Source organism: Callorhinus ursinus, unplaced genomic scaffold (assembly GCF_003265705.2).
Source record: "Callorhinus ursinus isolate GAN/ISIS: 27379988/994484 unplaced genomic scaffold, GSC_fseal_2.0 scaffold2, whole genome shotgun sequence".
In the NCBI taxonomy this organism is placed as follows: domain Eukaryota; kingdom Metazoa; phylum Chordata; class Mammalia; order Carnivora; family Otariidae; genus Callorhinus; species Callorhinus ursinus.
The window spans coordinates 71,337,047-71,352,387 of record NW_027397064.1 but is presented as its reverse complement, the minus strand read 5'-3'; the positions used below and the strand labels follow the sequence as shown (position 1 = coordinate 71,352,387).

At 36.3% G+C, this 15,341-nt stretch overlaps 1 protein-coding gene across 5 annotated transcripts in view; it reads right to left on the bottom strand.

The window, feature by feature from the left end:
• ACVR1C (activin A receptor type 1C) overlaps positions 1-15,341 on the bottom strand; it is a 129,036-nt gene that overhangs the window by 7,460 nt on the left and 106,235 nt on the right. For all 5 annotated transcript variants that reach the window (XM_073883904.1, XM_073883903.1, XM_073883896.1 and 2 more), the window contains 5 exons: positions 12,893-13,123; positions 10,143-10,310; positions 8,639-8,795; positions 7,030-7,154; positions 3,494-3,624 (listed from right to left, as the gene is read on the bottom strand). In XM_073883904.1, the coding sequence (XP_073740005.1) occupies positions 3,494-3,624; positions 7,030-7,154; positions 8,639-8,795; positions 10,143-10,310; positions 12,893-13,123 (812 nt within the window). The remainder of the gene's footprint in view (positions 1-3,493; positions 3,625-7,029; positions 7,155-8,638; positions 8,796-10,142; positions 10,311-12,892; positions 13,124-15,341) is intronic.

Here is a 15,341-nt window from a genome sequence, read left to right as displayed (position 1 = left end):
ACAAACATAGTCCGAGAGAAGCCTAACCACAAACCCAGGAATTGATGCTAAGTTCTAGTGAAGAAACAGTAAACTTAAAATGGTATCGGAAGATCAGGACCAAACCTCTTTAAAAATCCAGTCAACACACACACACATACACACACACACACACACTAACCTTATGGAGACTAACTTTTAATTGAAAATTCAATCCACTGATTTCTGGGAATATGGTAGAGTAGCTATCTTTTAAAATCTTCTGAGAAGGGACATGAAAGAAAAAAGGGATATGGGATGAGTTGTGAATTGCTTGATCTGGATGGTAAGTACATATGCGCATACTTTTTTTGTTATTCATCAAGCTGTATATTGAGATTTGTGCATTTTAACATTTAAATTATGCCATAATAAAATAATGATCTAGGTGTAAATATCAAAACTTCTGAATTAAAAAAAAACAGTATAAATGAACTGCTCAATAAATAAGATAAATACTCAGAGGGGAAAACAATGAGAATGCATGAATCCAGAGAGATATAAGAAATCACTGAAGCAAGTGGCCACTCTGGTGACATCAGCTGATCTCATAGTCTAGAACTTCAGAATTGATGAACCACATGTAAAAGATAGAAAATGCAGCCAAAGTACCCAGAAGGTATCAAGTCAAGATGTTTCCAAAGTCCTGACTATAGGGATGAATCAGTCTTACAAGGAATTTTGTAAAGAAAATTATCTAAATCTTGACTCTTGGTAAGGAAAAAATCAAGCCCAGGCCTTAAAATGTCATAGTAAACCTAAGCTCAAAACAAAAATTCACAAGACAGGAGAAAATAAAGTATCATAAGCAAGAATCAAATGAAACAACAAATGGTAAAATCAAACCCATCAAAACATTAGATGTTAGAATTAATGACCTAGAAGAATTAATGACCTAGAATGACACATGAAAAGATGCTCAACATCACTACTCATCACTTCTAGGTCCTTCTAAAAAAACAATTTAAATAAAATACATTTAAGAAATGCACAACAGGAAATCAGAAAATGACCTTAGAAGGAAGCTTTGAGAAGCAAAAAAGAATGTTGAACAAAGAAAATGATAAACATGTTCTTAAGTTTAAACAAATAATACTGGTATAACATTGCACCAGTATCTAATACATGGGGTTAATACAAAACAAAATAGAATTAAATACTGGACGAAAATGAACAAAAATTGTTTATATCAGCAATGTAAAAAATTGATCACATAAAAAATGACTACTTAGGTCTATTCTAGGAATGTATGATTGGTTTAACAGTGGAAAATTTATAAATGCAATTTATCACATTATGAGACGAGAAAGTAGAGAGGCCGTATCTTCACCTCATAGGTAGGAAGAAAGCTTTTATCAAAACAAATTCAGTTTTTGTGTAACCTGATTAAAGTTTTGACAACAAAACCTACAGCAAGTATCATACTGAAAGGAGAAATATACAAAATTTTATGAAGTAAAACACAGATGTCCACTATCAACTTTCAAGCAACACTATACTGGAAGTCCTGGAAACTAAAGTAAGAAGTAAAGAAAAGGCTTGAGGATTGGTCCCAGAACTCTCATTATTTGGAGATATAATCATCTATGCAGACATCCCAAAAGATTCTACAGTTTTATACTCGAAGACATTTCCCCCCCCCCACATGCATATATATAGCAGCATTGTTTAAAAATGTTAAAATCACACCGGACAATCAACAATAGAAGAAAAATTGTACTCTAGCCATATAATGGATTACTGCACTGATATGAGAATGAACAGATTATAGCTACATCTATAAATTAAAGTGAAAAGAAATTAAGAAGAATATCTACAGTAAGTTTCAATAATATGTTTCATAATTACAGAAAAGTAAGCAATATATTTTTAGTGTGAGTATACATATACATATAATTATACCTAAATATATATATATTTTCTCCTAAATAAAAGTGAAGTAATAATAAATAATCATCATAGTAATCTCTCAGAGGAGTAAGGGATCTTTGTTCTATTTTTTAAAATTAGTAGCGAATTCACTGATTTTCACTTCATTATTATACTTTAAACTTTACATATATGTTACATATTCTTTCATATACACAAAATTATTAACATTAGGAAGAATTTAATTTCAATTTGCTTGTAAATGGCTCAAATTCTGCTTCTAAAATAACTATGTAGGTAAGATATCTATACAAAATAGAAATATCGAGACCTAATTCCTTCCTTAAATAGAAAAAGAAATGAGTGAAACATGCAGGAGGAGGGAAATTAGGGGAAAAGACTGCTGTATAAAATAACCCTTCTGGCAAAGCCAAACTAAAAAAAGTCACTTTAAAAAGACCTCAAGTATTACAATTAAATATGGTAGACTATAATAGGAATAATGGGGTTGGTGGATATTCTTTATTCATTATTCCTATAATAGGAATAATGGGGTTGGTGGATATTAAAGCAGTAAAATAGTTGTGGAATTAGAGGGTTTGTAGTCTTTCCCTCCTATTCCCTTCCTTCTCCCTGTGGGAACTAGAAAAGGCTCTAGTTTTGTGCAAGGCAGAACAAGCACTGCGATAACCACACTGAATGCCTTTGACATGATGCTTAGCATATGCATTATCGGAGATGAGGAGAAAACAGTGGTCTCTGCCATGAGGAAGCTTTTCTGACTTATATAAGCTCAAACTTCGGCAAATTTACTGACTATAAAGATGACTGAATTGTAATACTCTGTCTGGCATGGACATTGACGATCAAACATGTCTGCGCTCCTACAGTTACCAGCCCCCCTTCAGGCAGATGAGACTGTGTGACTGACTCTGCTCTATGAATCATGAGTAGACGCGATGTGAGTCACCTGAAGCCAAAGCATTAAAGAGCCATGTGTGACCCTCCAGCTCCTCTCTATTCCTGACCTAGACACTTGGAAACTATGTGTTGAGATAACAGCATCCTGAAATCAAAGTTACCTGGATCACAGAATCACCACAGAGAGCACAGCTGCCTGGCCTGTAGGGGACTTTACATAGCAAGAAATAGTCTTGTTGCGTAAAGTCACTGGGGGTACCAGGGCTTGTTACTGCCACTTATCTTGGCATTCTGTATACATATGGCTAAAGGGAATAAAATCTTTCTGAAGACTGATACAAGGACATATACTTACATATGTGGCATGAACTGGATGCCTAGATTAAGAGAGAAGAACTATATGGTCTCTGAAAATCTTCCTGATACTTACCTCAAAATTATAATAGATAAAACATATATAAGAACATAGCCTTGGGCGCCTGGGTGGCTCAGTCTGTTAAGTGTCTGACTCTTGATTTTGGCTCAGGTCGTGATCTCAGGGTCGAGAGATCGAGCCCCACATTGGGCTCCATGCTGGGCATGGAGCCTGCTTGAGATTCTCTCTGTCACTCTCCCTCTGCCCCTTTACCCAGCCCCTGCTCCCTGCCCCCCACCCCCATCCCCGGCCAAAAAGGAACATACTTACTTCACAGCTCTGCCACTGGTTTGGGATACTTGGTCGAAACTTCTGGTCACAAACAACCTTCCTCATTTCCTCTATTGAGGGATCTGAAGGCACCATGTCATAATAAGGCAACTGGTACTCCTCAACAATTCCTATAAGAAATTTGCATAATAAATTTCCCAGTGCGAATAATAAACAAAGATGCTTATTTCAAAAGAATACCAATTAAGTCCTCTAGGCACAAGTGGCACCCTGGGAAACTGGAAAGTCTGGTTTATGAAAATGTATCACTAAAAATGAATTATATAAGTATAAAGCACTCAGCTGAATAATTATTGCATAATTTTATAAAATGCACATTATGAAACTTTACATAATTCTGATAATTACATAAATCTTATATAAAACATAAATTATTTCTATTTTATAAAATATACAATTTTATACAATTATATATTATATATAATATATAAATAAATTACTTTTACATAATATAAAATAATTTTATATTATAAAAATTATACGAGTTCTGATTTATATAAAATACCATTGTACAATTCAAAAGTAATGCCTAATTGCAAAATTTATATCATGGCCTCGTTTGGGAATGAAGTATTTTTCTCCATTAAATAACCTTTTCTTTTTTTTTTTTAATTTTATTATGTTATGTTAGTCACCATACAATACGTCATTAGTTTTTGATGTAGTGATCCACGATTCATTGTTTTCTTGTAACACCCAGTGTTCCATGCAGTACATGCCCTCCTTAATACCCATCACCGGGCTAACCCATCCCCTCACCCCCCTCCCCTGTTAACCCTCAGTTTGTTTCTCAGAGTCCATAGTCTCGCATGGTTCGTCTCCCCCTCCGATTTCCCCCCTTCATGTTTCCCTTCCTTCTCCTAATGTCCTCCATGCTCTTCCTTATGTGCCACAAATAAGTGACACCATATGATAATTGACTTTCTCGGCTTGACTTATTTCACTTAGCATAATCTCCTCCAGTCCCATCCACGTTGATGTAAAAGTTGGGTATTCATCCTTTCTGATGGCTGAGTAATATTCCATTGTATATATGGACCACATCTTCTTTATCCATTCGTCTGTTGAAGGGCATCTCGGCTCCTTCCACAGCTTGGCTATTGCAGACATTGCTGCTGTGAACATTGGGGTGCATATGGCCCTTCTTTTCACTACATCTGTGTCTTTGGAGTAAATACCCAGTAGTGCAAATGCTGGGTCATAGGGTAGCTCTATTTTTTAATTTTTTGGAGGCACCTCCACACTGTTTTCCGAAGTGGCTGTACCAACTCGCATTCCCATCAACAGTGTAAGAGGGTTCCCCTTTCTCCACAGCCTCTCCAACATTTGTTGTTTCCTGCCTTGTCAATTTTTGCCATTCTAACTGGTGTAAGGTGGTATCTTGATGTGGTTTTGATTTAAATTTTCCTGATGGCTAATGATAAAAAGCTTCTGCACAGCAAAGGAAACAGTCAACAAAACAAAGAAGCAACCCACAGAATGGGAGAAGATATTTGCAAATGACACTACAGATAAAGGGCTGGTATCCAAGATCTATAAAGAACTTCTCAGACTCAACACCCAAAAAACAAATAATCAAGTCAAAAAATGGGCAGAAGACATGAACAGACACTTCTCCGAAGAAGACATACAAATGGCTAACAGACACATTAAATAACCTTTTCAAAACAGAATAGCTTTCTCTTTTGAAAATTGATAGGCAATCTTTTAAAAGTTGAATTTCTTACATTTGGATTTTAGAAGTACTGTACCTGAGAATGTGCCAAAGAAGCAGCAAAGGCACTGAAGATGGACAAGTCAACGTGAAGTTTCATATTTAAAGAGTCTCAAATACAAAGACCTGAGCTTAATTATCAGAATATTACCTGAACTTGAGAATTTCCTCATAAAATTGTTTCAACAATCCTTTCAATTTACAATATTTAAGATATGCCCTGCTATTATGTTAACTAACTTACTATTTCAAAGGTTGAAGAAAATTTAAGGACAATAACCTAAAAGCAGATCTAGAAAAATATTAATATGAAATTTTAAAAAAATTATTACTATTTACCACACATTGTCTTCAACCCTTTACATGTTTTAATTGTTCCTTAAAACCTCTGACTAGAAGAGTTACCATATTATCCCCCCTTTACAGAATAAGGAAACTGAGGCACAAAGAGCCACCAATTTCCTCAAGATCAAAGAGCTCGTAAGTGGCAGATCTAGAACACAATCCCAGGCTCGAGAATTCCACTATAATTCTACTGTTGCTATAAACAGTTTCATCTGGGGTGCCTGGGTGGCTCTGTTGGTTGGGTGTCTGCCTTCGGCTCGATCATGGTCCCGGGGTCCTGGGATCGAGCCCCACATCGGGCTCCCTGATTGGCGGGGGGCTTGCTTCTCCCTCTCCCTCTGCCTGCCACTCCCCCTGCTTATACTCTCTCTCTTCCTCTGTTAAAAAAATAAATAAAATCTTTAAAGATAAATAAATAAATAATAAATAGCTTCATCTTCCTGAATGTTTTACTATCTTATCTGTTAATAAAAAGGGGAAAAGTATGTTTTCTCATTCAAAAGAATTTTACCCTTGTAAGTTTAAAAAAATTTTTTACTCATTTTTTAAAACATGAAATTGGTGTAAGGCACAATGATATCAATACAAAATACAAAAATTGACAGTGGTCTGATAACGATAGCTCTTTTAGTGAATGTTTGCTCTGTACTATGCTCTGTACTAATTAATTTACCAAATGAATCTGTTAACTCCTCAAAGCCCAAGGGGCTAGTTTTATTATTCATTTTACAGATGAGGAAAGTGAGACCAAGTAACTTGCCTGAAGTCAGACATTCAGGAATCTGCTCAACCACGGCTTAGTTTGAAGTCTGTCTCACTGGAAAGTGAAAACTCTAATCCATTTCCTACCAGTAGTTAACTTTTCTCCACGGATGCCACAATTTCATAGGCTGCATTTGTAGGGCTTCATCCTTCAAACTCTTCCTCCTCTCATTTACTAATCTCTAAACAGCTAGGAGCAGTAGAGTCAGGAAGTTAGTCTCTGCTCACCTCTGGCCTCCACTTTCTCACTTCTACATTCACTAACACAGAGAAAAAGCAACAACAGCAACAAAACAAATAAACAGGAAAAGCCTGAAAACTAGAAGACTTCAAGTCCTGTGGCTTTTGGCAAAGCATTTAACATCTTTGGGTTCAATTTCTGGTAGAATATAGGGATACAGCTAACTGCATACAAACTCAAGAAAATTTTCAATTGCTTTGCAAAGTATCCTTAAGAAAATCAGAATTATCAAGAGAACTGTCACCCCCGCCTGAGCAGGAATCATAATACAAAATCATCATTATATGTAGGATGCTCCACTCTTGAAACTGGAAAGATATCACCAAAAGGTATACTCTTAAATATTATAAAAAATGACTCAATACAGTGCTTAGAAAAAAATACATAGAAAAAATATCTTGTATTCAGAGCATCAAGGAAAGACAGATACGAAGAATATCTCCAACATCTTACCTCCAACTGAACACCTTCGGGCTATTTCCCAATAAACCAGACCAACAGAATAGATGTCAGCTCGTTTGAAGGACTCAAAGATATTCACATTCATTGTATCATCAAGCATTTCAGGAGCCATATACCTTCAAAAACATGCACATTTCAGATCTTCTGTATGACTTTACAGCAACCCAGTAAAATACAATCCGAAAAATTCCTCACACAAAATATAAATTAATAGCTTACATCAGTTTTAAAAGTAGATCTAAGCCACTATAATAAATGAAATTTAAGTAATACAGGTATTGACAGAAATATAAGTTTAAAAGTGTTTGAAATAAAACTAGAAGTCATCCTACTCAGTGTGTCAAAGCACAGGTGCCAGGAGCCAAATACTTGCAAAGGACAAGCTGGAGGGAAATTCAGTAAGTAAAGCATTCAATAGGAGAGACGGAACTCAACCTCTACCAACAAACGTTGCCATGGAAAGTTCCCTGAGGGCAAAGAGCATCTCTTATTCATCATGGTGGGCCCAGGACTCTAACACAGTGCTCAGCAGGATTCCATAAACACCTTCTCTGAATGAACAATTTTATTATACAGTGGCTTCCAGGCATATATACACATTATATATTGGCTACAAGAAAATGACAGCCTTGTTTGAATAAGACTAAACCAAAGAAATCTACAGTCCATGGGACCTGAGGGAGCCTAGCTGTCTTAAGGGGATTTTGACAATTTCCCAGAATATTAAGAGGAGGATGCAATACCTCCCAAACTCTTAAAAGTTTTAGATCCTCTGAAGGAGTCCAGCATCCAAGGCTTCCCTGAGGGATCCCTGATGTGGAGACAGTCTGATAGGCAAGCCAAGGCTTACTTTTTATAGGGAAAAGAAGTTCCATAGGGCCGCCCAGTTTGAATAAACTGCCCTGAAATGTCCCTGGGGCCTCATTAAATTCTCTTAGGGAACCATGGGAAGGACTCAGATGGATAGGCTTAGAATCTCAAACATGGTTTGGAGGTCAACTGTACCAGAAATCTCCTACTCTGAAGAGCCTTTGACAACTCCAGGAAAAAGTTTTGGTTGTTTTATGACTTCAAGATCAAGAACCCAGGAATTATGTCAAAGTAGCATGACCCTGATATTCAAATAAAAGGAAATGGAAGTATGTGGGCCATATGGCCACAGGCTGGCCAGAACAAGAAACCACCAGAAATCCCATTACCTGATGGGTCTGTCGTAATATATATGTAGTGTGTTCTGCTTCTCTCATGCTTGTTTTGATGACATTTTTCCCCTCCTATCCATAGGAAAATGTATTCTCAGAAACTGACCCACTCAAAATAATGTATCACCATCTCTTCCACCATCCCCCTCTACTGCATTCCCCACCCAAATGGCTACTATCTATATGACTAAATGGCCAAGTGTCCTTGCTTTATAACCATTGTGTCACTGACTTCTCAATGACCCAGAGAAGACTCCTTGCTTTCTTGGGCCTAATGATTTTTCATTTGGACCCCCACCCCAACCCTCACCCCCAAAAAACCCACAAACTCATCCCAGGATTTCATGTTTACAGGGCAGCCATATGTCCGAGCGCACCACCAAAGTTAGTGATCTTACCTTTTGGTTCCCACTTTAGGATTCTGAGGTATGTCAATCGTGTTCAGTACTGAATCATGCTTCACAGCCAGCCCCAAATCTGCTATGGCACAAGTTTCACATTTTTTCACTAAGATATTCTTTGATTTTATATCTCGATGAGCAATAGCAGGTTTACCTATGGAGCATAAGAGAAGAATACTCATTTTTTTGTTGTTGTTACTGAAAACTGACTCTCTCTAAAAGGAATTACTTTGAAAACCTGGCTCAAAAGTCACCTCTGAAGACAGGTCTTCTCTGACCACACATTCCACATCCCCTGTCAGTCTCCACAGAGTATGTCATTTTGCCTTCTTCATAACCTTTATTACTATCTAAATTATATTATTCATTTACCTGTGTGTTTAATTATCTGTCTCTCCCAACTGGACTGTAAGCTGCCTCAGGGCAATGCCTGGGTGTTACTCATCACTCACTGGCATGACTTTGATGCTTACAACACTAGGTAGCACTTAGTCGCCACTAATAAATTTCCTTGGCATGAACAGGGAAAGAATTAGCATTGCTACAACTACATAAGAACATAGCCAATAAACTCTTACAAAACAAGTTTCAAACTTTTACTACCCTAGACCAGCAGTTCTCAAATGTGACCCCAAAATCCTTGGGAGTCTTTGAGACTCTTTTCCAAATACCTATCTGTGGGATATTACATTTTCTTCATATACTTCAACCAAAACATAAAGGAACAACTGAATGAAGAACATGCTTGAAAATCCAGACATTAAGTCAGACATTCAAGAGATTTCAAAAATGTAAAACAAAACCATATTTTCACTAGATTGTTTTCTGTATTATAAAAAAGATGCAAATTTTTGAAACTTATTTAATAATTAGGTATTATTAAGTAAATTAATAAATACTTTTTTAATTTTTCAATGTTAGTTTCTAATAGAGTAAATATTAATAGATAGAACCCAAATACAGAAAAACCTTTGGGGTCCTCAATAATTTTTAAGAGTTTAAGCTATCATAAATCCAAATGTGAGGACCACTGCCCTGACTGGACTAATGACTTTCTAGAGCAAATTCTTTATTAATTCAATAAATAGAAAAGACAGTGGGTATTATTTGATCTTTGAGTCCATTATATGCAAATATTTTTTAAGATCACATTACCATCTCCAATTATTCTAGCTATCAAAGGCAAATATTTAAATTATTTATATTCTCCGAATATAGAGCATTTGCCACCAAAGCAAGATCTCCCAGGGATGTGTGCTAAATGGCAAAGTTGGAGCCACCAGGTGTAAAAATATTATTATGGCTAATATACAAAATGATGAGTACGTAGATGAGAGTTGGCTGTATCCTGATAATATCCTCAGCTTTTTAAAGTAACTTAGTATTTCTTTACATTTGATAGTCGTTTGTAATAAACTAAAATACAACTAAACACTAAAACACAGCTTGGTGTCTCTATTCTCATATTTAAGCAGAAAAAACTTAGAAAGAAAACACGTACCTTGTGTACCAACAATCTCCATATGTAGGTGGGCCAGACCACTAGCTATCGAAAGGGCCAATTTGATCATGCCAGCCACGGTCACTATATTTCTATTCAAATAGTCATATAAGGAACCCAGTTCATGATATTCAGAGACAAGCCAAAGTTGAGTCCAAGTTCCATTATCTAAATGGGAAAAAGTCACTTTATTGCTATAAATATATGTTGAGAATGAAACCAAAAGCTTTTAGCAAATGTCAGTATTTAAAGTAAATCTGTATTGTTCACAAAGCAAAGCTAATTCCTTTAGTGAGGATGCTGACAGTCCAAATTAGCAAAGTAAAATATCTCACTGAATCCCTGAAGATACTGATATACTAGAACCTGTTGTATGTATCCACTAGAGCTACAGGAAGCTATGAGAGCAATTCTGATTAAGTGAACAACTCCTTTCTTATTCTCTTTATATACTGATGGTACCATATTACAGAAGAAACTACTGACAGATGAATTTAGGCTCAGTGTTGTGCTGTAAATTACTCTGAGCTTTTAAGAACGATTGTTCCAGTCCACACCAGAAATGCAACAAATTTACACAAAGTGTTATTACTGTAATAAAAGCTCTAAAATTCTAAGAATGTTCACGTTGTTCACCTTTCAAAATAAGAAGTTGATGATTTTCCCCAAAAGTTTACCTTAAGAGCCAAATACAGTTACTAGACATTTTCAAGTAATTTACTTCACTCAGCCAAACGCTAATCCAGCTTATAAAATATTTTTAGCAGAACAGAAATTAGCTTAAAACTTCTCCAGGTATTAGAGTCCCTGGAGTTAGCTTCAGCTTTTGCACAAGTGTCTACAACAGCCCGGGGCAGTCCTGACCAGTTCTGATGCTCAGAGAAAGGAAGCCATAATGAACATTTGCTAGGGACTTTTTCTATTAAATGCTTTATGTACAAGAGCTACTCTTAATCCAAATATTTAATTTCCAAATCCGGGTAGTGATAAAATTTCCTATGAATACAAAAATCAACATAATGTGATAAAGTTCAGTAATAAACTGACCATGTACAAAACTAATCCTTATTCTACCTCTCTCCCTGCTCAGTGCCAGTGACTATCTTGCCCTCTCATATCAACGTCTCTGTCAGACCGTTGACTAACCAGTGGAACTATAAATACCACAAAAGATTTAGAAATGAGGATGAAAGCAATGTTGGAGGTCATTGGAAGTCATGCACAAAGCCACTGATAAGTAAGCCAGTGACAAAGGTAGACCAGTTAAACTGAAGAAGAGACAATCCAGGATGATCTCCCTTGGGCCTATTGTTTTATAATCAAATAAACATAATGATTAAATTAGTCCCATCAAGATGATCCATATAACTAAAGTCATTACTGCTTTGACAACAATGTTAATCAATCTAATCAGTAGGTACACTTCAGCTCAATCTTAGGAAGGAAAAGAAAAAGGTCTTAGCTTACTAAGAAATGTCTCATTTTCAATAGTCTGGATATATTTTCAAAGTATACAGAGGTAAGAATTTGGAAAGAACCTTTCTTGTTTAAAGCTCATGTTGGCTTTACTCAGTTTATACCTGGCAAATCAGAAAACACATACTGTCTGCAAACATAATTAAGGCCAAAATGTACAGTAATTCTAAGCCTCTCTTTTGTCATCTAATTAGTAATAATCAAGCTTATAACAGATAAAAATAATCATAGATTTTAATTTCCATAGGTAATGGTGGGTCCTGATATCCACAGGTAACTTGTTTTTTAGATAGAGGTTACAATCTCTACCTCACCGAAGTTCTTCATGAGTATTACTGATTTGAGTTCAAAAAAAAATTGACTGGGTCATGTTTTGCTCATCTTTGTGCCCTGTTGCCCTTTGTTATGGGAACTAATGCACAGTTAAATAAAAGCTATGCAAAAAGAAGAAGGAAAGCATAGGCAATCCACAAATTATATCCAGTCCCTGATTACTTGGGGATTTATACCGTATTTTATTAATATTGATTTCAATACCTAAATTGATGCTCTATCTTCCTCCACAAATCTCAAAAAGTCATATACTGTTTGAGGTTGTTGATGTTAAACCTCAATATAATTCATACTCAAAGTACATTGATAGAAAATTTCACTAAAATTGATTTGCTTGCTGCCATTCTGACAATGTTCATAGAGAATCTGAGTCCTGGAGTTGAAGACTATTTATACAGAGGAGAAGTACAGTCCTGGCAAAGGTGAATATTCAACTAGCATTCACTGTTACATCTGTACCGGTTATTAAAATACTGAAATATTTCTGTCCCCATTGGCCAACAGTTGCTACTCAAAATTCCAATGTCATCCCTTTGCCCTAGACACCCAAAGCAACCTCCCCCACCTCCCGCCACCCTCTGACAAGATGCCTCCCAATCTCTTCAGGAACCAGCAAGTAAGGGATAAAAGCTAGACTGGCAGGGCTCTCCAGGACTCTGTTCCAACTGAAGCTTCTGTTCTGATTGGTTGATTCCTATGCCATACCAGTCACCAAATACTTTAAATATCAACCTGGCTATGGTGTCATGATTTCATATCACTCGTTTGCCCTGCCTTTACTGTACGGTTCTGTACATTTATCTGTGGAGAAGAGGAAAAGCATTTTCTATCCTCAATAAAGAAATTAGACTTTTATGTATTTTATTAAAACAAAGAAATTATTGATGGTGATCTGATGATGGACATAACATGTTTACTTGCTGAACCCAATTAGAAAATACCTTTGTTGTCAGCAGCAATGAAACCAAGTATGTTTTCATGTCTCAGCATGACCGTCTGATAAATTTCTGCCTCCCGAAACCAAGATCTTTCATCTCTGGAGGAGAAGATTTTTACAGCCACATCTTCCCCACACCATCTTCCATGCCAGACCTCACCAAATCTACCTTTTCCCACTATCTCCTGAAGTACGATCGTCCTTGCAATTGTTCTTTGAACCAACAGAGGTAGACCTAACCAAAGAAAAGACGGAATTGATGATTACAAACAAGGAAGTGTCAGAAAAAAAACTGTCATGATGACCATTATTTTCACATAAAAACTGCAAACATTGAAGTGCTTTCATAGTTTTACCGATTTTGAAGAAATAAGCACCATTGTACCAAACATGTCAAACCATGCTCAAAAAACACCACTCAGAATTCTTAATATGAATTTCTCTTCTCACATTCCCAAATAAAAATTTCTTGAACATAACCTGCTGCTACAGATATCTGATTTTCCAGAATTGCTGCAAATCTCCCTCATTTGCCCATGAAAACCAGTCAGGTTACTAAACACACAAAGGTTAAAAATAAAAAAAGGTGCCATCAGTCTCTAAAATAAAATGCATTGTTTCTAGTACAACTGGGGAAACAGAAGGATTCCTTGTGAATTTTTTCAAAAAGCAAATTAAAATCGCAAAGTGAAGAATCAGATTCAATAATTAAGTGAGGTAATCATGTTACACTAAAAATTAAAGCAAAGCATCATCATAGAAAATATCAAATGGAAATTCTTTGTGAAATAAAAAAAATCAAAGAAAATATATTCTGAGTGTATGTAAAAAGTTTAGATTCTTTGAACCAATAACCCCACTTCTAGAATTCTATCCTAAAGATTTAATGCAAAACGCAGAAACATTTATGCCAAAATATTTAAGACATTATTACTTATAGGAAATAGAAGGGAAAGTATCAGATAATAGAAAAATTGTTAAACATAGTGCAGCGATTAAGAGAACAGATAAGAAAGACCTCAGTTCAAATTCCAGCTGTGCCACCTGGTAACCATGGGCAAGTAATGGAACTTCTCTGGGCTTCAGCTTATCTAAAAAATAGGGGATATTAACAGTACCTATCTCATAGGGGTAATACAAGAATGAATAAGCATGTTAAGCACCTGGCACAGTATCTGGTATATTTCATGCTCAATAATGGTTAGCCCTTAATATTCTATCTTAGAACAGATTACTTAGAGCAAATGATAATGATGCTGCTTATGAGGAGGTAGTTCTTAATGACATGGGAAAGTACTTTTGCTATAATGTTAAATGAAAATAGCACAGTAAATTCTACCCACCTAAATAAGTGTACCTAGCTATCCAAAATATGCACAGGAAAAAGACAGAAAAGGAAATTTGCCAAATGCTATGACGGTTCTTCCTAATTAGAGGAAAATAGGTAAAGAGGTTACAGTCTAAGTTCACTCTGGAAAGTCGTGTTTAGTTCTTATCCTTGTACTCAGATGGCCCGGAAACTCTCACTGCTACAGCCCCGTAAGCTCTGCAGACTTCAGCCTCTGCTCCTGAAATGAGCCATGGTTTATTCAGATGTGCTCATCTTCATGAGAACCACCCACTGTGGCTAAATAAGCACAGACTATAAGGTTGCTATTATGGATCTCAACAATTAGTCATAGAGCCCCACAGCCAGAAAGTTCTGAGATGGTCTAGTTCAACTTTATCATTTTAGAGATGAGAAAATTGGGGCCCTGCAGTAATCGAAGACTTGCCCAGAAATAGGCTGTAGTGGGAGGCCAACCTACAACTAAAATGTTGGTGTTCAGTCCAAACTCATGCTCTCACCATTCAGTGGATATGTCTGCAGTCCTCTCCTGTTGGGAAGACTTCCAGCAGCAAACTCTAAGGGCTGTTTCTTGTAGGCTATTGCCAAGTTTACTACTTGACCACACAATAAAAGTTGTCCTAACAATCATCAGGCCAAATTGCAATCTCAATCTCTCTCTTCCCTTCCCCCCTCTTGCACACACACACACCCACCAAAACATCACCATCAACAACTGCTACCAACAACAACTGATTAGAGGACTCCGATTAGCCTCTGTTTTCAAACTGCTAATTGATCAAGCTCATGACCAATGCCACAGACCATGGACAGAGTAAGACAACATCATCAAAGGTACTCAGCATAGCAATTCAAGCTGAGACACTAAAACTCCGGGAAAGGTCCTTTGGTATCTTTCAAGGCAACCACTCCAAATAATCTAGCTCTTGTTTATACACTTAAGAGATTTCATTTGAAGATACATAGACTTTGCTTCTCCCTGTAGGCTCATTTTACTTTTTTCTTTCTTTCTTTCTTTCTTTCTTTCTTTTTCTTTCTTTTTCTTTCTTTCTTTCTTCCTTTCTTTCTTTCTTTCTTTCTTTCTTTCTTTCTTTCTTTCTTTCTT